Source organism: Sardina pilchardus, chromosome 13 (genome assembly GCF_963854185.1).
Source record: "Sardina pilchardus chromosome 13, fSarPil1.1, whole genome shotgun sequence".
NCBI classification, from domain to species: Eukaryota; Metazoa; Chordata; class Actinopteri; order Clupeiformes; family Clupeidae; genus Sardina; species Sardina pilchardus.
Genome location: NC_085006.1, coordinates 13,681,930 through 13,708,915, shown reverse-complemented (window position 1 = coordinate 13,708,915; position 26,986 = coordinate 13,681,930). Strand labels below are relative to the sequence as shown.

The following is a 26,986-nucleotide window of genomic DNA, read 5'->3' as shown; positions in this document are numbered from 1 at the left end:
TGGCATAGACTGTACCCTCGTGAAAAATAACATCATAAGCCATAAGTTAAGCCTGCAATGATGTGGCCTAATATTTTCGTGTCCAGAATATTGCAGTAAAGTGCAGTAGGCTTTTAAGTAGTGCAAAGCAGTTTTCCATGTCTAGAATAAATTGCATTCCCTGCACGTGAATAGCAAATAATATCCTTAAAACTGTCAAATTAGGCTACATACCTTCTAGCGCGCAGTGAGTCTAATGGAATTTATGGAACGGAGTTTATCAGTTCGAACGCTGGAGGATCTTCTGGTTCGTATGGTAACGGCTTATTTCAGGCCAGGGAAAGTTAAGAACAGGTAGAATCTAGACCTAGAAGCTAGCATAGCCTAGAGACAACTTTCTAAATATGTTTTAGACCCCTGTATGTTAATTTAAACAGTTGCCAATACAAAGAGAAAGAATAACCCGCTGTAGACTTGTGCTGCATGCCATTCTGATGAGCAGGCCTGGCTTTGAAACAACCTGCAGTGCAAGTTGACAAATTGATGAAGGGTCAAGACTGTGTGATCAGGCTATCCAGAGGTGGGTACTAGAGGCCTGAATGATAGACTTGCCTACTCGTGATTTTTGACAGATAGCTTGTCCTCAACAGGCAACATAGATAAATGTTTCTCTGTGTGTTTGTGACATGGGGGTTTACTGAAGCAAGTGTCAGTATTTCCAATAGTAGGCCTAGTAAAGGTTGGCATTGGCAAGGGTAATGGGTAGCTGCCCTACAGCTATATATAGACTTGGCACATTGGTAAACTCAGTCTAGACCAGAAAAAGAGCAGCAGCAAAAGTAGACCAACAAAACAATTGTTGTCTTGCCTATTGAGAAGGGATCTCCTTTAACTCAAGTTGGACATAGGCTACCCTGCTAAAGACTAATTATGGATCAGCCTGTCAACAGACTATCATGTGATTTAGCCCACCTTCAAGCCAAGTGTTTGAGTTTCTAGAAACATTAGGCTACTGTGGATAACCTCACACGGCCTGGTAAGCATCCAATCCCATTTCAGCTCTCTAGCATGACTATTCCCCTTATTGTAGCATGCACATCTCCTCTACTAATACTCATGTTTTTTACAGTCTATGCTAATACTATGATTGACTTATTCGTTGAAGATCTCACATGATCTCCCCTATCGTCCAGTGCTGTATATTCTCTTCAACCGCTATTGAGATCCTCACGATTAATGGTTCCGCTCAGGTCAAATGTCAAAGACAAAAGAGGAACACCAAACTTTCTGTTTCGTGTCTTGTTCCTTTACACAGGCTATGTTAGTGAAGTGCAGTGCAGTGCTGAGTCTCTTGTTGGCTAGCAACAGCTTTGCCCTCTTGGTTTTTTTGCATGGAGTCATGATATAAGAGGACCACTTGGGGGATGGGGATGGGGAGGGCACAGGGTGTCCAGCATTGTGAGTGCGAGCCCAACGGTTTTTCTTACCCAAAGAAAAGGGAGCTTGAAAGACGAGTCAGGAGAGCGGGGGCCTTGGCCCAAGCATCCCGTCCGTAATGTATTCAGGCCTATTGTGAGCAGCCAATGCACCATGCAATAATGGGGGCAAAGTAGAAGGAGGAGGAGTAGGTGGAAGAGACTGAGAGAATAAGGGGAGAGAGTGGGAGTTTTTTTGGGGGGAAAGGGAAGCCCCTACAAATCCCGACGAGTCACTCCACATAGCTCTCTCACAGACAGACAGACAGACAGCGTCAGTGTCCCAGACTCAGGGTGCGCAGTCGGCAAGAGAGGATGCAAAGGATGTGGCGTGCTGAGCGTGTGTCTCGTGGAAGCTGAAGCGGAGCATCTGAGGCCGAGTTGGTTTCCTTCGCAAAAAAACGCCTGCGCAACATGAGGTTGTGTGTGTGCGTGCCTGTCAGTCTCACACACACTCAGACATAGACTGTACGTGTAGGCTGAAGTGGAGCCTATGTCCAAAGAGGACTGCTGGTAAGATAACAAGGATCTACATGCAGACCACACCCATTTTTAAATGTATTCTCTGCACAGCTATTGTATATTTTACTGCAAAATTCTGCTTAATTCTTAACAGTAAACACTGCTTAATTCTTTACAGTAACTTGCTTTACAATATATTAAGACAGTCATTTTATACTTGTACATTGTCTACATTATGGTTTTGTAAGACAAATACATCTTCCTTACACCGCATAGGGTTTTTTGCACATAGATATAGCATTGAATTTATTTTGAAATATCATGTCAAAACCCATACTCTATAATAATGTTTGTGATGCCGTTTTCCAGTGTTGCAATTCTGTCAGTGGAATGATAATAATTCATCGAGTTGAAACAGAAGATGTACTGTATGTAGTAGTGTAACTGTAACATAACCCACAGCGCTGGCAAATAATGCTGATCACTGGACTACTACTGGAACTTGACACCTTTAGGACTCAGCATCAACCACCACCAAGAGTTTAAACAGTATCATTACTCTTTTGGTAAGTACAGACCATGTGATTTGGATTGGAAAAGTTACGATAGGAAATGTGCTGTATGTTTTACCATGAAGTAATTTGTGATATTGAAAGGAAATGTATTTATTTATTTAAATTTATTTATAGCCATCAATTAGGATTCAAACAGAGACATGATATATGTTGTGTATTATGCCCTCAAAAGTAATTAATTCATTCATTCATTTTTACTACTGTGTTTTAGTCATTAGTCATACATGCATGTCTGCGTAAACTCCACTAGTAGAGACAGAAGTGCATCCAAGAGTGTGTGTGTGTGTGTGTACGTGTTCATTTGTTTGCTTTTTCACAACATGCCTCTGGTACAAAAGATAAGCAAGCTTTATTATAAGAAATAACAAACATTTCATACGCCATACTTTTTTTTTTATCATTACAAAAAGAACAATTCTTTGACCCATCCCCCAGTCTGTCAATCTCTCCCTGACCACTTCCTGTCAACAAGTGCCTTGTCAGACACTCAAAGTGTCTGCACTCTTTTGTAACAGTTACGAAACATTATTGACAATGATTTAATATGGCCTAATAAGGCCACAACACACATGTAATACCCTATTTGTTTGAATGTTTCATTTTAAACGTCAGGTTTAGGAGAGCACATTGTGTTAGCTGTAAATGCATTTCGTATAGGGGTGGAGAGGGAGCTAGTGTCTTCACTGGGACAAATATGCAGTGAGTATATATATCACACCCATTTAACTTCAATCAAATGTTATCTGCTATGCTCCCTGCAGTGCACTGACATTGGCAAATGGTGTGGAGGGGTTGGGAGGCCAAACCATGGATTAGGCTGTGTGTCCTGGCTCTGCTGCTCGTGGCACTGCCAGGATGCCAGTCCTTCCTGCCCAACTTCTGGTCCCGGGTGCTGACCCTGTCCTGGGACTCCTACACGCACCAGTACATGACTGAGCAGGCCATCCTCAATGTTACCATGGAGACGCTGAAGGGTTTGCCAGGACAACACCACTCAGGCAACCAGAGACATGTAAGTAACAAGGGCACAGCAAGTCCTAGTTGGGTACAACACATGATGCCAAAATTGAGAAAAAATGTTGATAATCATAAAAAAATTCAAATAGCACACCTACAAGGTTCAGTTGGTTAACAGCTTCTATAGTGCGTTACCTAAAATCATAAGTGTCCCTCAACATCTTTGTAGAAATGAGACAAAACAAGTCATTTTACATGTTTGCAGAAAAACATAAGCGGAAATGTGAGTCTGTCAACAGTGTTACCCAGTAGAATCCAGATCCATAGACAACACAAAGTGTAAGGCAAAGGCAGAGATGTAACAACTTAACATTCTCATCTGGCTCACAGGAAGGACTGGGCCGAGGCTTCTGGCGAGCCATCGGGGAGGTGGTCCGCGCCAACGCAGGGATGGACTTCCTCAGTGACACGTGCTCTGACCCCGTCTACCACTTCGACTCGGAGCGCGTGGATGCTGCCACAGAGATGCTGCGAAAGTTCTGGAACAATAGTGTGCTGTTGGTGAAGACCCGGGAGTATCAGGGGGCTCGCCAAAACCTGGGCCAGCTCTTCCACTCACTGCAGGTAAAGGATGGCTAGGCTCCAATGATATCACACTGATATGTATATATACAGTATATATACTGTATATCTTGCCATACCATTTTGTTATTAAATTAATCCATATTAATATAACTTAAAACTGTGTAATCCCACTGAAACAGTGGTGGACAGGTAGACCCAAATCAGTAAATATAATGAAAGGAGTGTGTTTATGTGTTCATGTAATTGTGTGTAGGATTTCTACAGTCACAGTAACTGGGTAGAAATGGGACAGAAGACAATCTACCAGCATCTGTTGGACCCCAAAGCTCCTGCAATACCAACAGCATCAGGTCAGCAACTTTTCTTCCATGACAGTCTGTTACTAAAGCAATAGATAGTTTCATGTTAGCCACTTCTCACTGTTAGTGGTAAGATGATTTCTCAACCTTTCCACAGCTGAATATGAAATTATGTCCCTGTACGTGACATACCTCTGTATACATACGTGACATATATCACTGTCAAATGTGATACTTGTGTTGTAGACGTGTGTTTTGAACAAAGCAAGGAAGTGCATTGTGACAAACTACGCAAATAACAGAAACCAATTCTACATTGTAGAATACTCTTGATCTGATTTCCATTCTTCTGTTGTCTTATAGAGGATGTTTATACCTGTGAAGAATGCCACTCACCCACCTGTAAAAATAATATCCTCAAAGTGATGCTTAATCCAAAGTTCCCTCTCCTTACTACTGGCTACTTCAGTGACTATCCCATCAAGCCACCAGGTAACTCAGGTTATGCATTATACTATGTATGTACATCCGATACAGTGCTATATTCAGCATACTTTACATTGGTTGATTCTAGTTGTGCATCATCTCAGTATGTGAGTTTGTAGTGACTGTGAGGTGTCTCTCTGGCAAGGCAAGTGTAGTCACGGCGGGATTCTAGACAGCAGTCGTCACCAGGGGGCCCGGGGGGGCATCAACAAGGACAGCACGTCGCCCTTCTTCTCCCCCCACCACTATTTACACGCCGAGGCCGCCAAGCTCGCAACCATGGCGACGCTGTTGGTCTTGCGTGATCTTCGGGACACAGTGGGGCCCACAAGCTTCTTAAGGTCAGGGGTCACCCCTCTTAAATGTTTTGTTTGGACTCAGACTAAACTTTAATCTCCTGAGAATTTAGACTATTAAATTGAACCAGGCATAATTTATAGAATTTATACTGAATGCAGTAGAATGAAATGTATTAAATTGAATTAGACAAATTTAACTGATTAAACTGAAATTAAACTGATCTTGCCTGAACTGAGGTAGCTGTTTAGTCTGGTTTTCTCCATACTAAGCTCAATCTTTTAAGATTGAACATTAGTTTGGCGAGGCTGTGCTTTGTTTCTACTGCACTTTGCGTCGCTTAAGTTTCGTTATCGTCACGTCACCGGCCAATAGCGTGCCAGGATTAGAGTATGGCCGCTTCTGATTGGAGCCAAAGGTTCTGGCAGTAAACAGAGGGAAAAGATCTGCTGGTTTCCAGCCTGAACTGCCGGGCGAAATTCAAATTCCCCGGAGGTTCAGGCAGGGTTCACCTAGCCTAGTAGCTGTTGAGATTGATAAACTGATTTTGCCTGAACTGACGTAGCTGTTGAGATTGATAAACTGATCTTGCCTGAACTGACGTAGCTGTTGAAATTGATAGACTGATCTTGCCTGAACTGACGTAGCTGTTTAGGCTGGGTGAACCCTGCCTGAACTATTGAGCTTAGTATGGTGAAAACCAGACTAGTAGCTGTTGAAATTGATAGACTGATCTTGCCTGAACTGACGTAGCTGTTGAAATGGCATTCATGTGACTGCAGACTGTTCAGTGTACAGCCACCAGTGCTGGTGTTTGTGATTGACACCACTGGCAGCATGTTTGAGGAGATCTCCGCCGCCCGCCTGCGGGCAGACTCCATCATCCGGGCCCGAGCGCAGGAGACTCGCCACGCCCTGCCAGGGACCTTCCTGTTGGTGCCATTCCATGACCCGGGTATGTGCCACGTCTTCAGTTCCACAGGCTTACTGGCAGTGCTCAGGGCCTTGTTTAAACCAATATCTTAGTTGTCTCAGTGAGAATGTAGTTTTGACATAAAATGGGTATCTTTCTAATGAAGTCACTAGGTAGTTCATCAGTCCATAAAATCAGTTAGTGATAAGTGAATAAGTGATACTGTATATTACTATTCATGATATGTATTATCTGTCTGTCTGGTTGTTTGCTCAATATTGTCTGGATCTTTAACTGTGACCTGTCAGGGGACTACAGATGTAAGGGCAACACTTGTACAATACATCAAATGACAAAATGTTTGTTTTCAATTGCACACGGTCCCTCCAAAATAGAATGAATAAACATATTGACTTTTTAAAGTCAATAAAAAAATGCACTTTTCGCGTATATCTCTCTTTGAAGAGCCTTCAGCTCAAAGAAACATATACAGACTACTTGAACAGACTTCAATTCCTGGTGTTGCATGATGGCTGTGACAAATCTACTGATGCAATCATGGTCATTTTGTCCCAGGAGTGGGCCCCGTGTATGAGACTGATGACCCGGACCAGTTTCTGCGCAACCTCAGGGAGCTTGTTGCACTGGGCGGAGGTGATGAGCCTGAGATGTGTTTCACAGCCATCCAGGTAAACACAGAGATATTTATGGGATATCTTTGATTTTACCCCAGATGTGGTGTCATTTTTTTTTAAAGTATATTTTATTTTGGCTTTTATGCCTTTAATCAGATAGGACAGTAGAGCGAGACAGGAAGTGAGTGGAAGAGAGAGTTGGGGTGGGATCCGGAAAGGACCACGGGCGGGAATCGAGCCCGGGTCGCCAGTGTGTGGTGCAGGTGCCCCAGCAAGTCGTGCCACGGCTGGGGCCTCCATTGTACATTTTAATACATGCAGGAGCACTGATGTATTTCATGAGAATGTAGCAGGAGATATTACCATCACTGAGCCTGAGTTTGATAATTCGTGTTTGTTTAATATGTTTGCTGAATGCGTAACCACTGAATGAATTACTCCAGAGGGTGTGACCCCATAAGTATTTTTTTTTGCTTCACTATGGCGACTTTTAGATTGTGAGTTAAGACTTAGACTAAGACTAAGAAGAATAGGAGTAGATGTGTGGGTTTCTAAATACAACATGGGTTTGTTTAGTTTGTTTGTTTTACTCCAGATTTTTGCCAGTTGTTACACCCAGTCTGTGTGTGTGTTTCTTCAGTTGGCGCTAACAAAGAGCCCACCCTTGTCTGAAATCTTTGTCTTCACTGACGCCTCTGCCAAGGACCAGCACCTTTACGACTCTGTGAAGGCTTTGACACTGGAGAAACAGAGCAAGGTACAACATAATCCATAGTCACATAAAACGGTCGAAGTCTAAGATGATGATATCACTACAGAAATATTTACAATGCCACACCCTCCTTATTACTGTAAGCCACCTGCAGATGCAAATAAGGCATTGTATTGTTGCTGTCAGGTGACATTCCTGTTGACGGAGGACACCAAAAGAGCCATGAGGAGGAAGAGGGAAACTTTATCTCCCGACCGCTTCTCTCTCTACACCTCCCTGGCCTCAGTGTCTGGTGGAATGACCATCTTCACCTCTGATAAAGACATTGAGAAGGTCTCTACCATCGTTCAGGATACCATAGCCACAGCCAGCAAGGTATGATACAAGTCTTGAGCTGAGATGTGTGACATTACGCACATCCAGTGAAGGTTGTTCTGCAGATAAGGGTTCCACCTTGTGGCTGTTTATTGCCATTGCATGTTTTATTACAGGAATCACCTAGTGTGTGTGTGTGTGTGTGTGTGTGTGTGTGTGTGTGTGTGTGAATAATTGGCCTTTGAATGTATCAAACTCATGCTCGACACTTGACATTTTGGCAAAATGGTCAAGAACATCTGACGAAGAGAATCATTGTATAACACACAAAAGGGAATCTTGCTTGTCTAAAGTGTTCCCATCCTGACAGCACATGTTCTCAGGCACTTAGTTGCACTTATGTGCCACCCCACATACAAATTATGATACCCCAAAGATCATACAGAATACAAAGACAATGATTTCTGCTACCTAGAGAGTTTGTGCGTCATCAGAGAGAGAAATCAGTGAAAAATGAGAGGCCCAGTGAGAGAGATAGAGAGAGAGAGAGAGACAGAAAGAAAGAGATGGAGAAACTACGCATCATGACAGTGATGTGAACACACAGATAGAGAGCATTTCCCACTTCATCATAAAGGTACACTATTTTCACCTTAATATAACCTTTACAATGCAAATTTGTGGTTCACATAGCATAACTATACAGCATAGACGTATCGAAAACACTGGCCTGACTAGCAAGAATCTCGCAAGAATCGTGAAAATTTACCTTGTCAGTAGATATAGCTCAAATATAATATCGACTCTAGAGGGAGCTCTCGAGTCACCAAAAATACCTGAACCTGCATAGTGTGCCTTTAAGCAGCAATCCATTATATTATCCTGTCCTCTAACACATACTGTGTATCTGAGTCACGGAATAGCAGAAGTCATTAGACACTGGAGAGGAGAGAGAGAGAGAGAGAGAGAGAGAGAGAGAGAGAGAGAGAGAGAGAGAGAGAGAGAGAGAGAGAGAGAGAGAGAAAATAATCTGAGACTGATGTTGCCCTGTGCGTCTGTGTGCAGGTGACTCTGCTGCATGCTGAGAGCCACGTGGACTCGGCCTGCTCCCACACTTTCCTGGTGGACAGGAGCATGAGCAACATCACGCTACACCTGGCTGGAGCTCTGACCGACTGCACACTCCACAGCCCTCATGGTGACACATACACACACACATTTGCCATTGAATTCACCATCCCACCCACCCACAGACACCCACAACCCCCCCCCCCCCACACACACACACACACACACTTATCCAGCAAGCAAATTCTATTGTACTGTGGCTCATACATTCTGTATGATCTTGCAGAGATTCACACATGTAGAAATCACACAATCCCATCAGATCCCAGGAGATCCAACATCACAGAGGACAATAAATGTCACTGAGACAACACAAGAGTGAGGCCTATGAGGATGCCCCGCTGTGGACACCACTGTGATCTCTCCGGCTGCGTCTCTGTCTCTGTCCCGCAGGTCACAGTCAGCCCCTGCTGGGGCCCCCGGGCCCCCTGGCGGAGCTCCAGCGTCTGCAGGGCCTGTACCGGGTGACACTGTTGCCCCCCATCCAGCACGGGCAGTGGAACATCACAGCCAAGGCTCATGGAAATGTCACTTTCAGCGTCATCGGTAAGTTCACCACCGATGGCGTTTTGGCATCATTTTATGTGCAGCATGATTCAATTATGTTATGTATTACTTTTTAAAATGGTTAATGGAATGATTGGAATTGGAATTGGAATGATGGAGTTAAAATGTGTATACTCTGTGAGTAAAAGCTGAGCATTAGCTGTTTTTCTTTTCATTTATAATATTCATTAATGGAGATATGTGCACACATACTTTATTAGTTCAGCTTTTATTCATTATTTCATATTTGCTGTCTCCTAGGTGACAGCAGCTTGGACTTCCTCTATTACCTTGCCACAGAGGCAAATGAAACCCATCCTGGACTGTCTCGAGTGGAAGGCAGCCCAGTAGCTGGTTTGTTTACACTCTGGATACACTTATCCCACAGTAATCAGTTTCAGAATGAAAGGAATTTTTTAGTCAACAGTGCTTATACTACCTACCTTACTGCCCTCATACAACACTGTAAAACTACTGAACAGTAACCCCTAAAAGTACTAAATGATGGCACCCTCTAAAATGATTGATTGATAGTTTATTATAGTTGATGAAGATACAGGAGCGAAGAGCAAGTCAATTATTTCTAAACTCAAAAGGTGACGATGATCAGTGTATCACCTGTTTCCTGGCCAATCGTGTCCCCTCCAGGTTTACCGGTGTTCTTGGTGCTGACCGTCACGGGCCTGTCCCCGACTCATAGGCCCTCCTTCAGTCATGTGACGCTGATAGGTGCTGGGGGCAAGGGCCTGCAGAACGTGACGCTGAACTCCACGTCGTCCTCGTGGTCATCGGAGCAGGAGCTGGTGGGCAGGATAGAGGCCGTGCCACACACCCCCTTCTGTGTGCACCTGTTTGGCCGAGACGCTCACGGCAGCACGGTAGAGAGGGTCTCCTCAGAGATGATCCAGCCCACTCATGTGCAGATACAGGTACAACTGCCATTCAGAAGACTATTGAGGCATTACACTGAAAACCATTACATTTTTTTAAATTTCTTAAATTCCTTAGGAACAATCTACTCTAGAGGCCATTTACTTGCAAATATCACTTGCTGAGAATACTGTATTACTGGATTTAATACAGTATAGGTTCATCTTAAAAAAATATGAATGTCATGGAAAGGTTTATTTAAAAAAATGGAATCATGGAAATCAAAAATCCAGAATCTCAAAATATTAGAATAAAGAATTTATGATCAAGAAATGTTGACCTGAGATTAAGTAAATAAACGATAGTTTCTCAAGCCTTTAATCTCTCTGCCTAATCAGTCTGTGCAAGGCAGTGGACTTTCCGTGGTATTGCATATATTTTTAGATGCACCCGAATTCATTTTAATATTAGCATGTCCTAACATCTGTATATCAACAGAATTTTTATTTTTGGGGGAAACTCAACTATCTCAAATTCTCTGACCATCATAGCATTTCAAGCTAAAGGTCCTCTCTGTTTTCTCTCCCAGGTCCTGTCCTCCTCTCGCCTGGTTCCTGGTCACAACACCAGTGTGGCATTTGAGGTGTGGAACCAAGGCCCCGCCCGCAGTTTCTCCTTGTCTGCGGTGGACGACCATGGCTACCTCTCACCCACAGGACCCTATAGGTGACAATGCCTACAGCGGTGGGATGGGAGATAGGGTCTATGGCAGAAGCAGTTCATTTCAAACATTTCAGTGGTTGCACACAATTGAATTGAAGCAAATCCACATCACATAGGTCGTATATTATGAAATGCAACACCTGAAGGTTGTGAATACAATTACAGGCTGCTACCATTGTGCCCCTGGATGCTACCATTGTAAACCCTTACTTTTCTCCAGAGGGACTGCCCATGTAATAAGTTCAGCGTAACCTGTTTGTGGATGCAGATCAGATTTGATCCGAAAATCCATATCAAAACTGATTCGGACTAGTGTGGACTTAAGTCACCCTGGACAAGAGCAATAGCTAATGACTAATAATGTTATATCCCACTCGTTATCACTGATACAACAAGTGCATAACTTAAAGTGAAGTTCTGTGAATTCCGGTGCAATCTTGATTCGTGAACTCATTTTATTTTCCACTGGTCAACAGCTTCCACATCAGTGAGAGGAGCTCCTTTAGCAGGGAGGTGGTGCTGAGAACCCCCAGGAAAGCTGCAGCGGGAGAGGCAGTCACCTTGACCCTGATGGTGCGCGCACGGGACTCCGCAGACTCAAACTACGCCGTGCTCCACCTGACTGTTATCCCACAGGTGAGTGTCACAGCAGGTCAAAATGGAATACTGATCACTGCAAATATATGGCTTTGATCCATGTTGATCCATGGTCTTCCTTTGACATCATATCCTGTTTGATTTGTTGGCCAGGACAACGACACTTGGCCTCCCTCCTGCTCAGCGATGATTGTGCACACGTACTGTCCAGAGCAGTGCTCCCTAGGCAACTGGAGCGTCTCTCTAGCTGTGAAGGACCGCGGCCACTCCGGCCTGGCTGCGGTCCAGCTCTCCCAGGGCGAGGGCACACTGCGGGTCCTCCACCACGGCGGCAGCAGCAAGGGCCAGCATGGACGCCTGCCAGGGGAGTCTCGGGAGGAGGGTCACGTCTCACAGAGAGACCACATGATGGCGGGGGAGCCTCGTCTGAGCGTGACATCCTGGGTCGGGGGGAGGCCCGTACGCCTAGGCTACGTGTCCACCTGCTGTGCCCCGACGGCAGAGTTGGTGGTGTGGGACAGGGCGGGAAATAGCCGGAGCTGCCACCTGGCTGCCCGCCAGCAGAGCGCCAGCCCGGTAGAGACGAACAGGGCAGCGCGCCAGACAGGTCACCCAAACCAGGGCCTGGGTCTGGGTCTGCTTCTGATCAGTCTGCTGGTAATCAATGTGTAATCGCCCTGAATAGGGCTAATACCTCCACTAGCTTAAATGCTAGTCAGAGGTGACTTTGCTGATGAAGGATGTAGTTGTTTTAGACTACTGGCTCCAAGGCTGCTCTGATCCCCCTTTTGAGTCTTCACTGAAGCCGTAATTATGGCCCCATTTGGGGGTTTGAGAACAGCATTTGAGGTAATGTTAGATTCTTTTTTCTCTGTGATGTAGTGAGTGTTTCTCATGAACTAGGCCTACTGTATAAGACATTTCCCCCAAATAAATGAGTAGCATTTGAGTGAATGTTACAGGTGGACTTTGGGCATGTATAGGAGAAAAAAATAATAATGCACTGATTTAAAGGAGAATAAAAGAAAATCAGACTCAGGGAAGTTTGTGATGTTTGGTTACAATGTCACCGTGCTTATTTTTTATGATTTCATTTTCCAAATAAACAATTACTAAAACTATTATATGCAATCTTGTGTATTTCTACAGTCTACATGTTTTACTGTATTATTTACATTTTCTTCTCTTTTTTTCCAATATGCATGCTATGGAAATGAACTTTAGACCAGGTTGTTGGACTTGATCATGAACTTGACTTGATTTTCTACCAATTGCTAATTGTCTATATAGTTTGTAGAATATAAAAAAGGTGTTGAGAGGAATCAAGTAGTTTGATGGATGGCATGAAAACACGTCTCAGTGAAAAATAACTTCTTTAATAAAAGCATAGCCTCCTGGCCTCCTCGAATTCCTTGTAAATTGTTGAAATGTGAAGTATGTACACAATATACAAAAAAATAGTCCTTATATAGACACAATAAACTAGAAAAGCAATCAGAGAGCACAGACCTCCACCAAGTGGATCACTTCCAAAATGAAAAATGTAATTGAAATCCATCCATAACTTTTTGAGTTATCTTGCGAACAAACACACAAACAAACAAACAAACAAATCCAGATGAAAACATAACCTCCTTGGCGGAGGTAATAAACAGCATGAGTAGGGCTAAACTGAAAGCTGTGAGACATACCATCAGAAAAGAAACCCATCTTTCAAAAATAGTAGTCTGTAACAAGTTTGCAAGTACATGAACAGAACATAAAGGATTCCTGTGCATGCTGATGAAGCTATGCCTCATTCTCCCATAGTCTGATTATTGTTGTTCAATGAGTGGAGATGTTGGTGGATTGCATGGCTCCATGCTATGTTGAGGTGGCAAGTTCCAGTTGCTTGTTCTCCTGAAATTGTTTACAAGAGAGGCATATTCAGGTGTCTGGTCAACAGTAGCTGGCCAACATGTGCCTAACAGCTGTAGGCTACCTTCCATATCAACCACTTACAGTAGCTAGTAACGTTTTAGGTCATGGTAATTCAAACTCTTCGACATGTTACACTTTGTATGTTGCCTAAATTAATTTACATATTCGCTTAACTTAATTACAAGAGACTACAATATTTCTTTAGGTTATTCTATTATGTGTGTATTCCATGAAGATGCACTGCAAACAGAAAAAAGGTGATATACCTGGCTGAGGACATATTAGAAAGCTATATAGACCACATTATCTGTCGAGTTCTGTTAGGTGGTATGTGAACATGGGGGAAAATACCTTACTGTGGGCAACACTTGACCTGAGACATCTGTCTGATATTCAATTAGAGACACGACACCTGTTTCTTCACTGGCCTCCAGTGTCGTTGCCCCCACCATGATCGGGGCGCTATTTCCGTATGTTATGGAGCCCAATGCGGTATCTAGCTTTCTAATATCTATGGCTGAGGAGCTGTGCAATTATAATCAGCTGGTTTAGTGAATGGTTGGAACGAATACCTGGTAGGACTTTTTACACCTCTGGGGGGTATTCCAAGTACGTGGTTTAATGTCAGACCTGGGTACGCTAACTCTGAGAGAGTGGTAAACCTCCTACAACAAAGCCCTACAGAATTGTTTTGTTAGGAAATTAAGCCATACAGCTCTACTATGAGGAGCTTTAACACTTACTCTGAGTTAACTTACCCAGATTTGTCACTAAACCACGTCCTTGGAATACCCCCCGATATCCAGTATAACATGTGTGACAGATGTTGTCATTCTAGATTGCAAAACTGCAGTTTCTCTACCAAAACAGAATCAACCAAAGCTAAACCAATGCTAAACCGTTTGATAAAAAACATGTTTGAATTAACAGAAAACTTAAGTCATTCTTCACATTTTACCATTAACATGTAGTGAAACAAAGGCATTACCTGGTGCATGTTAATTCAAAGCTGTAGAGCTAAATTCACCTACTCTGAACCCCATTTTATTGAAACTTTCATTAGTGTCTTAGAAGGGAGAAACAGCCTGAATGCATGATGTGACTCCATTAAGCATTTAGAAATTGAGCTGTGTAACTCTGAGCTATTACCCTGGAAATCAGGAGAGACCACAATTTGAATTGTGTCAACACAATTAACGTATCTACTCTGGCAATAAGCAATGATGCACGTTACTTTTACCCAGGGGGTCAGGATTTGGAGGGTTAGCTTCAGCCAGTTAGCATGTCATTTGGCCGCCGACATCTTTGAAAAAATGGCGTTCCATGGTTGTACCATATCCGGCACCAGCGCATGCACAAGACAGCTCATTCACGAGCTGTCTCAGCTCATGCACGAATTTCGATTTCGGCACGAGCGTCCTCGCGCGTCCATGCTGATAACGCATTCTAGAAGACATAAATAAAATGACTGACTACTAGGATTAAAAGTTACCGATACTTGATGCCTGTGGATTATCATTAAACCAGGCTTTGTGAATAAAAGAAAAAAGCAAATGTCGTTCTAATAGGTTACTATTATTTGCATTAGACTATGTATGAGTTGGCAAGGTATGATAAGACATTCTAGGAAATGCGAAGAAATTCTCTAACTCGCTGTCGTGTAGGCTAGGCTATGGAAACTATTTTAAAACGCTCAGCTGCAGACCTGTAGCCTAGTTCATAACAACGCAGCGTTGGGGGTCACAGCCTACAGTAGATAACGGCAAAAGTTTCCGACAGTGACAGCAGACTTAAAATGCATGCTGCTCGAAACATAACACATGGATGCGCGCTTCTACCGGTAAGCCTATAATATGCGTTGTCTTCATTTCGTCTGTCTACAAATGTAGGTTTAAACTGCAAATTCACACTGGGTGCAGCACAAATAGCATATCTGGTATCCACACGTTTCTTACATCCCATGTCTACTTATTAAGAGTCATTTTCGTCGGGTAGACAGCCTATTGCGCACATAACGGCTACAGTCAGTTCAAAGCATTTAGGCTACTGTGGGGATCATATTTATGTGTATGCTAAGTAAATTCTTGCTCAATATTGACTCGTCATGTTTATTATATCATGATATATGAATATCACATTATAGGATTTCGAGACAAGGGGCAAACTTCTCCACCACCATCCCAACTCAAATAATTAAATACATTTGCGCCTGTAACGATAGGAGCGCGTTCACGAACACCTTCTCTCACTCTCCAATCTTCATCAACGATGTACCTATGTTGTCTCGTTGTAACGTGGAACCTAATTGGCTCATTCTAGCTGGTGACGGAAATGGACACCCATGGAACGCCATTTTCTCAAAGATGGCTGCGGCCAATTTCACACTTTTTTGGCTGAAGTAGCTAGCCTAGCATCGGCCATTGAAATGAATGGGGGCGGGACTTAGTCCCTCTCTCCAGTTCTTATAATACCTCCATGCTTTTACCCCAGGCATCGGGGGAAACCAATCACATCGGTGTATCTGATGCTGGCGAGTAAACATTGGTCGTAGTGTTATCCAATTGCGTGCAGTGGGATTTTCAAATGCATGCATGGTGCCGCTCCTCAAATCGGGCCATTACATTATAGGTGGCCAGACCCTTAATCTGAAAGATTACCAGGGTCTGGATTTTCCAGGCTACTGAGCTATGTCATTGTCCTTACCTGTATAACTCCGAAATCGAGCTGTGTAACTGTGAGCTATATCCTTACCTGCATAACACTGCAGGGGTTTGATGACATTTTCCTCTTTTGAAGCAGACTATCACTATTAGCACAGTTACAGCAATGGATCCAATGGTGATTCCCACTATCATAGGCAGGAACAAGCTCTTCTTGGGATCTGAAAAGGACAAAAGAAATAGTATATCGTATGCTGATGCTTAATACACAGATCTACTGTGTTCCACATTGGTTCTGTATGTCATATGAGTCTCATTTGAGCTTCATGTATTACTGACTAACATATTTGCATATTCACTTGACAACCAAAACAATCTTCAAAGCTAATTATCAATAAATAATAACACCTGCTATGTATGTACTATAGTAGGCCTGGATACAGTCAGAGTGTTGTTGGTGGCTGAGCCCAAATATACTTTATACTTACCCCATACCACTGTGATGTTCCCAGTCACACTGCTGTGTATGACCTGACACCTGTAGACTTGGGACCACTGGGTTCCGTTTGCCACTTTCAGGGTTTGTTTAACCTGGTATGTGCCATCACAATTGGGCAGCACCTCCCCAATGCTCACTCCATCAGATACATGGCCATCTTGATTGAGCCATTCCACCTGCACGGCCCGAGGGTAAAAACCAGTCACGTGACAGGTGACCAGCTTGTCAGAGGAGCCAGGGAAAGACTTTTCAGTCAGCACCACATCTGGAACTGCACAGAAAGTAAAAACAAATGTTACCTGACCATCATTGTTTGTGTGTGTGTGTGTGTGTGTGTGTGTGTGTGTGTGTGTGTGTGTGTGTGTGTGTGTGTGTAGGTGTGTGTGGGTGTGTGTGTGTATTAGCTATTAGATTTCTGTCACTTAAACCGCATACCTCTATGTTGTACAATGTTCATCATGGGGTTGTAAACAGCTGCATGTGTTTGTGTGTGTTAATGTGTTGAAGGCATCATAAAAACAGATAAAATCATGAAATAGGTGTTACTCATTTTCCGTGAATTAAGATATATTTACCTTTTTCTTTCCTCTCTTCCTTGCTGAAGCGCAGCAATTTTGTCAGCCAGTCAATACACCCTTGGTTGTAGCTGTAAATCAGTAGATCCAGATCCTTGATATTTTCCTGTCTTTTAGTTTGATAGAAGACGGCTTCTGACACTGCAGCTACCCATGTCCTGGATGTGACATCAAAACTTACGAAGTCTTTACCGTCATAAGCATGACTCATGGATGCTGAAACATACATACCGGTATCCTCTTCTGTATCCCACTCACAACGACCATGGGCCTGGTAAAAGTGGTCTAGATACATAGACAGAAGAAAGGAAAGGTAAAGACGGACTTCCATTCTCGTCCTTTTACCTTTGTTTTGTAGGCTAGTGAGGTGGGTTTTCAGTACAGTTTGCATGTCCCCCCTGGAGGCGAGGGAGGAGTGATGGAGACTAGTGGGTGCAACCATATGGCACCAGAACTGTGAGAAGTAATGTGTTCAAAAGATGTAAGGAGATAGTCTCTCATGTGAGAATTCACTGAAGAACCCAAACCTCATACTTCTTTAACTAAGCCTATAAGGCCAGATGAAACCCCTTATAAATTCACTATAAAATTCTGAATTCCATTTTCATACGGATAGACGTGCTTACCATATGAGTGATTGAAGCGTTTGCTTGTCAGTTTTATGGCAGTGTCCATGATGAAACGATTATGATTGGAATACATTCTGATTTCTTCCCAGAGTATAACACCCTCTGAATGGTTCAGCCACTGCGGTATTGAGAATTCCTTCGAAGCAGTCATGTAATAGTGGACGATAATGTCATCTACCATTAAAATGTCAATGCTCTGAGGAAATGAAACCCCCTGAGTTGCAACGCCATGTCGATGAAGAGAGTGGACATCTTTAAATTAAATATACAACAAGAAATAAATATTGTTATATTTGCTCACAACTTTGCGACAGGGCCCACCATCTTTTAGTAGGCCCACGGCGTAGATCAATAACCTATAAAGGCCATTATAATAAATGAGTAGCCTACAAAAACCGGATTAGGGTTGAAAGCATCACTTACCTGCGAGACACGGTTTGATAACCAATAACATCACGCCTAAGATCAAATATTTCATAGTTTAGCGTTTCTTCCGCGTATTCACAACTTGAAGTTCGCCATAATACCAAAAATGAAAGTAACATGTTCAGCCACAGTTCCGCAATTCCAGTCCACCAGAGAGTCAGTGATCAAGCATCTTTGGTCCTACACTTATTACAACACTGTGTGTTTTAGAATGCGCATACAGTAATCATTTAATTGTGTGCGTTCAGATGGGAAACGAGGTTAAAATGATGATAATGCATGATGCCAAAAAAAAACATTTGGTAAGCTTTCATGTAGGCCTACACACAGTACTGCATCTTGAATACTGAATGAAGAATATATGTTAAATATGCTCTAATATCATGCATAGGGTAGAGTGGGGGAAAATGCCCCCCTGAGGTAAAACGCTCCCCGCCTGTTTCTCCCATAATAATCACTAGATGCAGTCAAGTTATATTTTTCCTGTTGCTCTGCATCCCATTGACTACGGGGACACACATATATCCACTGTGAAGTTTACGCTCGCGACGTAGTTGAAGGAAAACTGATTTCATAGTAAAATGTCGTAATTTTCCGTGGTCAGTTAAGGAGTGTAGGCTATGTTAGGTTAGGTAAGGTGTAACCTGGCTGCTGGTAAGCCTAATATATGAATTAAATATAGTATCTTACAATTAATATATTGCTTAACAGCATGTCTGTTGATTTGGCTATTAATGTATGAAGCAAATAGTTATTTTAGGTGGGGGCATTTTACCCCACCCATGGGGGGCATTTTGCCCCACTACTGGGGTAAAACGCCCCTTTTGTATACATTTTATTTTTGTTAAATATCTAATGAAATATAAAGTCTAGCCAGTTTTCATAGTTGGTTTATAATTAAGGTCATTGCCACTTATAACCATGATAATAATTCAGAACACATTTAGCTTTTGTTTCACAGTAATGCCACATTTTCCCTTAAGGGGGGCGTTTTCCCCCACTCTACCCTACACTGTAGTTTGTTTATAGGTAATATATCATCTGTTGTATTTCAAAATGTCTTGATGGCTGGACTCAACTATAGGGATGGTTGAGGGGTGGTTTACTGTTCCCTTACAGCATGGTCAGTCATTGATCTGAGACCAAGTCTTTTTGTTTTTGGAAGGTGGTCAATAAATAGCTCAAGTTGTGTTGCTTGAGTTTAGATATGTGTTACGGAAACAGCTCACCCACCTCTGTTCTCTAGCCTTTATGTTAGTCATTAGTCTTGGGCAGAGGTCAGATGAAAATACGACATAGACATAGACTCCATGTATAAGTTTTGTGCTTTCTGGTATGAATGGTAGAACTTGTAACCAAAGCGATTAAGTAAAATAGATTACAGTGCAAGATAGTCCTCTCCTGACATCAGAACCAAGTGTCCAAACTACAGGATATGATCAAGTAAGCCTATTTTTGTGAGGCTCCGGTGAGAGAAGGGGTCTACTGTTGACTTTGCTGGCAGAAGGCGATGGCCCAGGTGAAGCATGGAGAGAAATTGGGATTGCAGGAGCGTGGTCACTGGGCTGGTAAAGCAGAGTACCTCTTGGCTGTTGCAGGGAACGTGGTGGGGCTGGGAAACGTGTGGAGGTTCCCTTACCTGTGCTACAAGAATGGTGGAGGTGAGTTCACATGTAAAGGGTGTTCAAGGGCTCAAAATGGCAACATCCAAAAATGTTTACAAATAAGTTTGTGTTACATTGATTTTTTTTTTATTAAAAAATTACGGAGAAATAGAAAATTTTAATAATATATTGCATTTAGAAAACATAGCTAGATGTTAGATCATCTTCTCTTTTGGATAATATGGAGTGGAAAGTAAGACATATTTAGTATCATTCACACGCATCTGTTTGTGCATCCTAATTTCTCTTTTGGATTTGAGATAAATAGTAACGTATATCGTTCATTTTTGAGGTGCCTTCCTTGTGCCCTACTTGGTGTTTGTGGTCACCTGCGGGGTGCCCCTTTTCCTCCTGGAGACCGCCATGGGACAGTTTACCCAAGAAGGGGCCATCACCACCTGGCATAGGTTGTGTCCACTGGCCGTGGGTAAGCATAATAGAGATGGGTACTCTGGAAGTCAAAAGGCAGCAAAAATACTTAACAATTATTATTTGAAATTAAGTTCTGTTGAATGACCAGTGGGTCTCTGTGCTCTACTGAGTTGGAAAACATTAACACAGATGACACACAAACTGTTCAGTAACTCACCTAGATTCTGGAAATGAACATGGCGTGAGTTCATGGCGTTCAAAAATGCACTTGGATGAATTTATAAGTACCTCATTGTCAGAGACACAGAATTGAAAACTTTGTCTTGAACTGATCTGTCAGAGAATTAGAACCTTATTGCCAGCTCTAAAACTGATGATACACAAGACAACATCTTGAGCAATGTTCCTGGGTCATACTGTAAGTGTATTGTTGTTGCTGGTACGCTCCTATTTACATTGGGCAACATTAATTTTTTTCAGAGGACTTATCGGTATGGAAATCAGTAGGAAAATTATCATGATCATTCAATCAAAAACACAGAACCGGTTATGTGTTTGCTCAGCAACATTACCCAAATAGTTGCCCCATATCATCACCATAAGAGAGATTGAGTCCGAATACGTGTCATTTGATTGATGTTTGCATATAACCCCTTATCACTGAACCTTATGATAGTCCTGTACCCTGTGTTGTTTAGGTATTGGCTATGCTGGACAGTTGATCCTGGTCTACAGCTCCATGTGTTACATTGTCATCCTGGCATGGGCACTACTGTACCTGTGTTTTTCCTTCAGTTCTACATTACCATGGGCTAGCTGTGACAACAACTGGAACACAGGTATGGAATAGGCAGGGCCTGGAACAGACGTATGGAATAGGTATTGACAGAATCTTGTACATGGATGGCTTACAAAAGTATCCTAAATGTAAAGTCACTGAACACCATAATCAGTTATCACTATTTGCTTAAAATGGCTGAAGGTACTACCCTGGCAGGAAATTAGATTTGCTGCCACTGGGGGCGTCTAGATTTCTAGGCTATGAAGGTACAGGTTCTATAAATAGAATTAAGTGTGCGTTTATAAATGTATATCTTGGATTGCATGGTTTTATGCATGATATAATGTAGCACTCTTACTCTGCCTCAGAAAACTGTGTGGATATAACTGGAAACAACAAGACATTCAACTGGACGAGTCAAAGTAACTCGACATCAGCCGCCGTAGAGTTTTGGGAGTGAGTTAGCACAGTTTATTAGATATTAAACTCCTACATTGTCAATAACACCACAGAACTACTCCTAATTCCACTAATCAAAAATGTAACTGTGAACGATGAATCTGATAATATCTGAAAAATATACTGTATTAAGAAGACATAGGAACCATAAAGCAAAAGTTCGTCCATTGAGATTTGTGTTCCCATAGGCGTCGTGTGCTGGCGATCTCAGCAGGCATAGAGGAGGTGGGAAGTGTAAGGTGGGAGATCCTCCTGTGTCTCATCGCTATGTGGATCATCTGCTACTTCTGTGTCTGGAAAGGAGTCAAGTCTACCGGAAAGGTGCAGAATACCATATCAGTGTCATGGAGCCTGTCTTGGGTCATTCTCCATCCTCTCTCTCTCTCTCTCTCTCTCTCTCTCTCTCTCTCTCTCTCTCTCTCTCTCTTACGCATGCATGCTAACACGTACACACAAACACACGCACACAGATGCGCGCACACACACACACACACACACACACACACACACACACACACACACACACACACACACACACACACACACACACACACACACACAGATGTCAACACAGATTCATTTATTCATCTCACCACCATCTCTCTCACCCTTCCCAGCAATCCAAATCAAAGTGTGATCCATCACATGATGACCTCAATCACAGAGTCAAATATAGAATTGACTCATCAGCACTGATTTGTCCTGCTGGTGTTTCTGTGCTGTGTTGCCCCCGTGTCTCCAGGTGGTCTACTTCACAGCCACGTTCCCCTACGTGATGCTGCTGGTGCTGCTCGTCAGAGGGCTCACGCTACCTGGAGCTCTGCAGGGGGTCGTCTACTACCTCTACCCAGAGCCCTCAAAACTGCTAGAACCTCAGGTATACTTGACCAATAGCGCAGGTCCTAAGTAGCCTGACTACGTCATCCTGACGATTCTTGACAGAATGTGAACTTCCCTGCTGAAAAATGATGTATAGGCGGGGCTAAAGTGCACCCAGGCTAGGTCCTAAGGGCTTGCTGAGAGTAGGCCTAGTGTACCAAACGGTTAAGATGCAAAGTTTTTTGGTTGACGATATACCATGATGGTGTATTCCTGTTAGGTTAATCTGGGTTCACCCAGGCTAATAATGAAGAGCATTTGATTCAAGTTTCAAGGGACTCCTGTCACGTACACAGTTATATCAGTCTGCAACTCATGGCGAAATGTGAACCACATGTGTGTCCTGTGGCGACCCTTTCTGAACTGATGAGGAGAATCCAGAGGATCAGTAACCTTTGACCTGTACTCCTGTCCTTCACTCTAAAGCAGTGCGTGATCACTCTGTCTGCTCAGGTGTGGATGGAGGCTGTCTCTCAGATCTTCTTCTCCTTCAGTCTGGGGGTTGGCACACTGACTGTTCTGGGGAGCTACAATCCATACAACAACAACTGCAACAAGTGAGTTTAAGCATTTGGCAAGCATTTGTGTCCGGTCAGTACAATCGCCTCGCGCACAAAGGATGGAAGCCTTTCTCTGGCCAGATTAGCCTCGGTCAGTGCGGGTGCAGATGTGAATGTGCAAGGAAAGTAGAAGTGGCATGAGTGGTTGGAGTGAAGGCTGTCTTGGTGGCACTACAAACCATAAAGTGAACCGTGGCTTAGATGGGTTTGGCTGGACAACTCTTGGAATAGCTTCAGTTCAAGTGTCCAAAAATGTCATTCTGTTTTCTGTGTTTGTGCAACAGGGACTGCCTCTGGTTATGTGTGCTGAACAGCTGCACCAGCATGGTGGCTGGATTTGCAGTCTTCTCTATGCTGGGATTCATGGCCCATGAACAGAACGTCCCCATAGAAGTGGTGGCAGAGTCAGGTGATTTACCTTAAACTGTTTACAGTGTGGAGAGTGGTCTAGCACACTCATCTTTATTTATTAATTTACTTAACTTCTTTTAAGTAAGGGATAACGGCCGACGAGGTGACCGGTTCGATGGAAATAATGGCTAGGTGGAGGTCTAGAACTCCGGCGACGTGCGAAGCCATTATTATTATTATTATTATTATTATTATTATTATTAAACTTGTAACATCTATTCAACTCACACCTTGTTTTTACAGAAGAGATATATCACTGCCTGTGTTCCTTCATCTCTCAGGTCCTGGTCTGGCCTTCATTGCGTACCCCCAGGCTGTGGCCATGATGCCTTTTCCACAGCTGTGGGCAGTCTGCTTCTTCATCATGATCATCCTACTTGGCCTGGATACACAGGTTACAAACACACACACACACACACACACACACACACACACACATTTTAACTTTATTTATGTCCGCAATTCATAATAAATGTACAAAAGGACATAAATGTTACAGATGCAGAACATTGCTACACACACACACACACACACACACACACACACACACACACATAATTCTGAGATATATGTCTGTTTACATTACATTATCAAAGTGGAATAACATATCTATAATATATAATATATAAATATATAACACTAACATGCATACACACACACACACACACACTCTCTCTCTCCTTCTCTCTTTCTCTCTCCCTCTCTCTCTCTCTCTCACACACACACACACACACACACACACACACACACCCTGCCCCAGTGCCACGTGAACATGTTATTCGAATCCCAGTTTGTCATGATGGAGGTGGTGATGACGTCGGTGACGGACCTGCTGCCCACGGTGCTGCGGCGCTCCGGGGGGCGGCGGGAGCTCTGCTTGGTGTTCTACTGCCTCTTCTGCTTCAGCGTCGGCATTCTCATGGTAACGGAGGTGAGCAACGCCACCGCATCCCAACAGCTAGTGGAAGAGGAGGGAGGATAGGGCACAGCAGACCGTGGAAATCTTCTCATTATCACTTTCACTTCCCCAAGGGTGGGATGTACGTCTTCCAGATATTCGATTACTATGCGTGTAATGGGACCTGCCTGCTATTCCTCGCGGTCTTTCTCTCTCTGGCAATGGGCTGGCTGTTTGGTGAGTATCACATATTCATTAGACCAGCCAGGAGTGTCATAGACCAGCATCTACTGCAAGGGCCAATTACATTCCGTTGGGGGAAGACATCCCGAAGTCCTCTACACATTCAACAAAAATGACAAAAATATTGACTTCGGCTTAGCCGAAACGCGTCTGTGCAACAATAAAAAAACACGTTTATATGCAAAGTGCGACCTTTTTTCCTTTTCTTAATTCTCTGTACTTTGCCATCTGTGTCTTAGGTACTGAGCGTTTGTATGACATCATTCAGGACATGACCGGGTCAAAGCCCAGCCCCATATTCAAGGTGTGCTGGAAGTATCTGACCCCTGCTGCATCCCTGGTGAGCATAAAGAGTTTCCAAGAACAGGAGCTAAACACAAATCTATGTCACCATTCACCAAAACGCTGTATCAAATTAACAGACAGATGTATCAGGCACCACAGCGTTTTTAAGTGAAACTGTAGATGAACTTTAGAAGTGAAACAAGTTAGATGAAGTTAAACAACTTGTGCACACAAGATAAAAAAAACACACCTTATGGGACTTCAGGGCCATAATTGAATATATGTACAGTAGAAAAGGCACCATTTTCCTCCTAGAAAGTTGGCTCACCTGTACAACCTCAAAGATACATACTCTAGACCAACATAAACAAATCTAGAAAATCTAGAATACATAAATCACATGAATTTTTACAACCCTTTTTCATATTTTTTTCACTATTAACAATAATTACAGCTTGGGTTGCTTAGGTTTCCTTTCAGTGGCAACTCTCCAGGTTCAGTGATTTCCTCCTCCTCTCTCTCTCTCTCTCTCTCTCTCTCTCCCTCTCTCTCTCTCTCTCACACACACACTCAGGTCTCTTTCATTTGCTCTCTTGTGGAGTACCAGCCACTGACCTTCAACCGCTGGTATGTGTACCCAGGATGGGTGTACGTGCTGGGCTGGATGATGGCCCTCTCCTCCATCATCCTCATACCAGGGCTCGCTCTCTTTCATCTCACTACAGGCAAAGGCACTTTAAGAGAGGTGGGGCTATTGAATGGACTTACTGCGAATGATGCAAATTAAAAGTACTGCTGCCACTAATACTTAATTGCAAAGCTTTTCGAGGTCCACAAGATCTTCAAATATATAATTTTTGGTCTTTTAAAAGTATTACAAGTATTCTTTATGTATAGTGTGTATTATACAGTAAGTACAATGACACAACAGAGGTTTATGTTGAAGTAAAAAACATGGACTAATAGTAAGTGACAACGAAATCTGAACATTTCTCTTTTTTGACTGATTGGTGTCTTTACAGCGCTTGGTTCACCTGTGTTCTCCTGCTCTTGACCTTCCCTTGACCCAGAAGCAGAAGTCAGAGCTTCAGAGTCTCACTGAGGGGAAGGATTGTGTTTGCATGGCAAGCCATGCATAGTACTGAAGTACTGGAGTACTGGATGTGAAACTGGATGTAATGCAGATTAAAAAAATAATAAAAAAAAATAATAAAATAAATGCAATAAAATGTGTTGTCTGGCTGAAGTTCAAATGTTTTGGTTCATGTTATCTTTTGAAAAATAATCTTTCAAGGATATATAGATCTTAAGACGATACACCATAACTGTATACAAGTAAACAATCATTATTATTCTTGTAGATGAGTTGCTCACAAAACATTGAACACAGGTAAAGATAGCATCAATGACTATCTTATCAATTATGGAATGTTATCTATATAGTGATATAATGTTATCTATATAGTGATCAAAACAAAGTCTTGATAATAAATCTGCAGCTATGTGTGAAGACACAAAACAAAACCTACACCTGGACTGTACAAATCAACTCTACATGCTCTGCCACACAGTTGTTTTGGGACACTACACACAATTACACACTAAGCAATTCCAACGTTGTCTATAGGGCTATCCTTTATTCACATTTAGTATTTCAAAAGTAAAACTATTCTAATTGCATAGGAATTCCTGATCTCCGTGTCCTGACACTCTCTGCCGGTATGGAGGAGATGGGTAGTGTAAGGCGGGAGATCCTCCTGTGTCTCATCGCTGTGTTGATCGCCTACCTGTCTGGAAAGGAGTGAAGTCGACCGGAAAGGTACGCTAATCACTGGCATGAATAGTGCGCTGGTTTGGCCTCTGACCACGAATATTCTCTGAATCTTTTCATAGCTGCTTTGCCTCTAGCAGCCATGAACACCCACACGTGGCAACACGTGCCTGAATGCCATCTGGATCTCCCTCACACTTCCATCACGGCTGTCTCTTTTCTAAGTGTGATCCAGCAATGTCATCCCATGACCTCAATCACAGAGTCAAATATAGAATTGACTCATCAGGACTGAGTTGGGTTGTGTAATTTGTCCTGCTGGTGTTTCTGTGCTGTGTTGCCCCCGTGTCTCCAGGTGGTCTACTTCACTGCCACACTCCACTAAGTGATGGGCCCGTGG

General features: G+C 43.0%; 3 protein-coding genes across 3 annotated transcripts; 2 read left to right on the top strand and 1 right to left on the bottom strand.

The window, feature by feature from the left end:
• Positions 1-1,706: 1,706 nt before the first annotated feature.
• Positions 1,707-12,675, top strand: vwa7 (von Willebrand factor A domain containing 7). Its single transcript, XM_062552732.1, has 18 exons — positions 1,707-1,967; positions 2,379-2,482; positions 3,253-3,503; positions 3,839-4,072; positions 4,287-4,383; positions 4,696-4,824; positions 4,964-5,159; positions 5,898-6,070; positions 6,605-6,717; positions 7,304-7,420; positions 7,562-7,750; positions 8,756-8,888; positions 9,212-9,364; positions 9,626-9,718; positions 10,013-10,293; positions 10,824-10,960; positions 11,434-11,593; positions 11,708-12,675. Exons 3-18 carry the CDS (start codon positions 3,270-3,272, stop codon positions 12,224-12,226), a joined length of 2,958 nt encoding a protein of 985 aa, XP_062408716.1. The 5' UTR covers positions 1,707-1,967; positions 2,379-2,482; positions 3,253-3,269; the 3' UTR covers positions 12,227-12,675.
• Positions 12,676-13,223: 548 nt separating this feature from the next.
• LOC134099745 (major histocompatibility complex class I-related gene protein-like) lies at positions 13,224-18,348 on the bottom strand. Its single transcript, XM_062552731.1, has 6 exons — positions 18,261-18,348; positions 17,835-18,089; positions 17,209-17,493; positions 16,623-16,904; positions 16,226-16,355; positions 13,224-13,453 (listed from the first exon to the last, which is right to left on the bottom strand). Exons 1-6 carry the CDS (start codon positions 18,313-18,315, stop codon positions 13,369-13,371), a joined length of 1,092 nt encoding a protein of 363 aa, XP_062408715.1. The 5' UTR covers positions 18,316-18,348; the 3' UTR covers positions 13,224-13,368.
• Positions 18,349-19,570: 1,222 nt separating this feature from the next.
• Positions 19,571-25,997, top strand: LOC134099744 (sodium- and chloride-dependent GABA transporter 2-like). The gene is made up of 14 exons (XM_062552730.1): positions 19,571-19,924; positions 20,220-20,354; positions 20,998-21,138; positions 21,449-21,536; positions 21,728-21,860; positions 22,282-22,416; positions 22,872-22,975; positions 23,263-23,387; positions 23,671-23,783; positions 24,180-24,320; positions 24,422-24,524; positions 24,770-24,870; positions 25,390-25,560; positions 25,838-25,997. Exons 1-14 carry the CDS (start codon positions 19,774-19,776, stop codon positions 25,952-25,954), a joined length of 1,758 nt encoding a protein of 585 aa, XP_062408714.1. The 5' UTR covers positions 19,571-19,773; the 3' UTR covers positions 25,955-25,997.
• Positions 25,998-26,986: the final 989 nt, after the last annotated feature.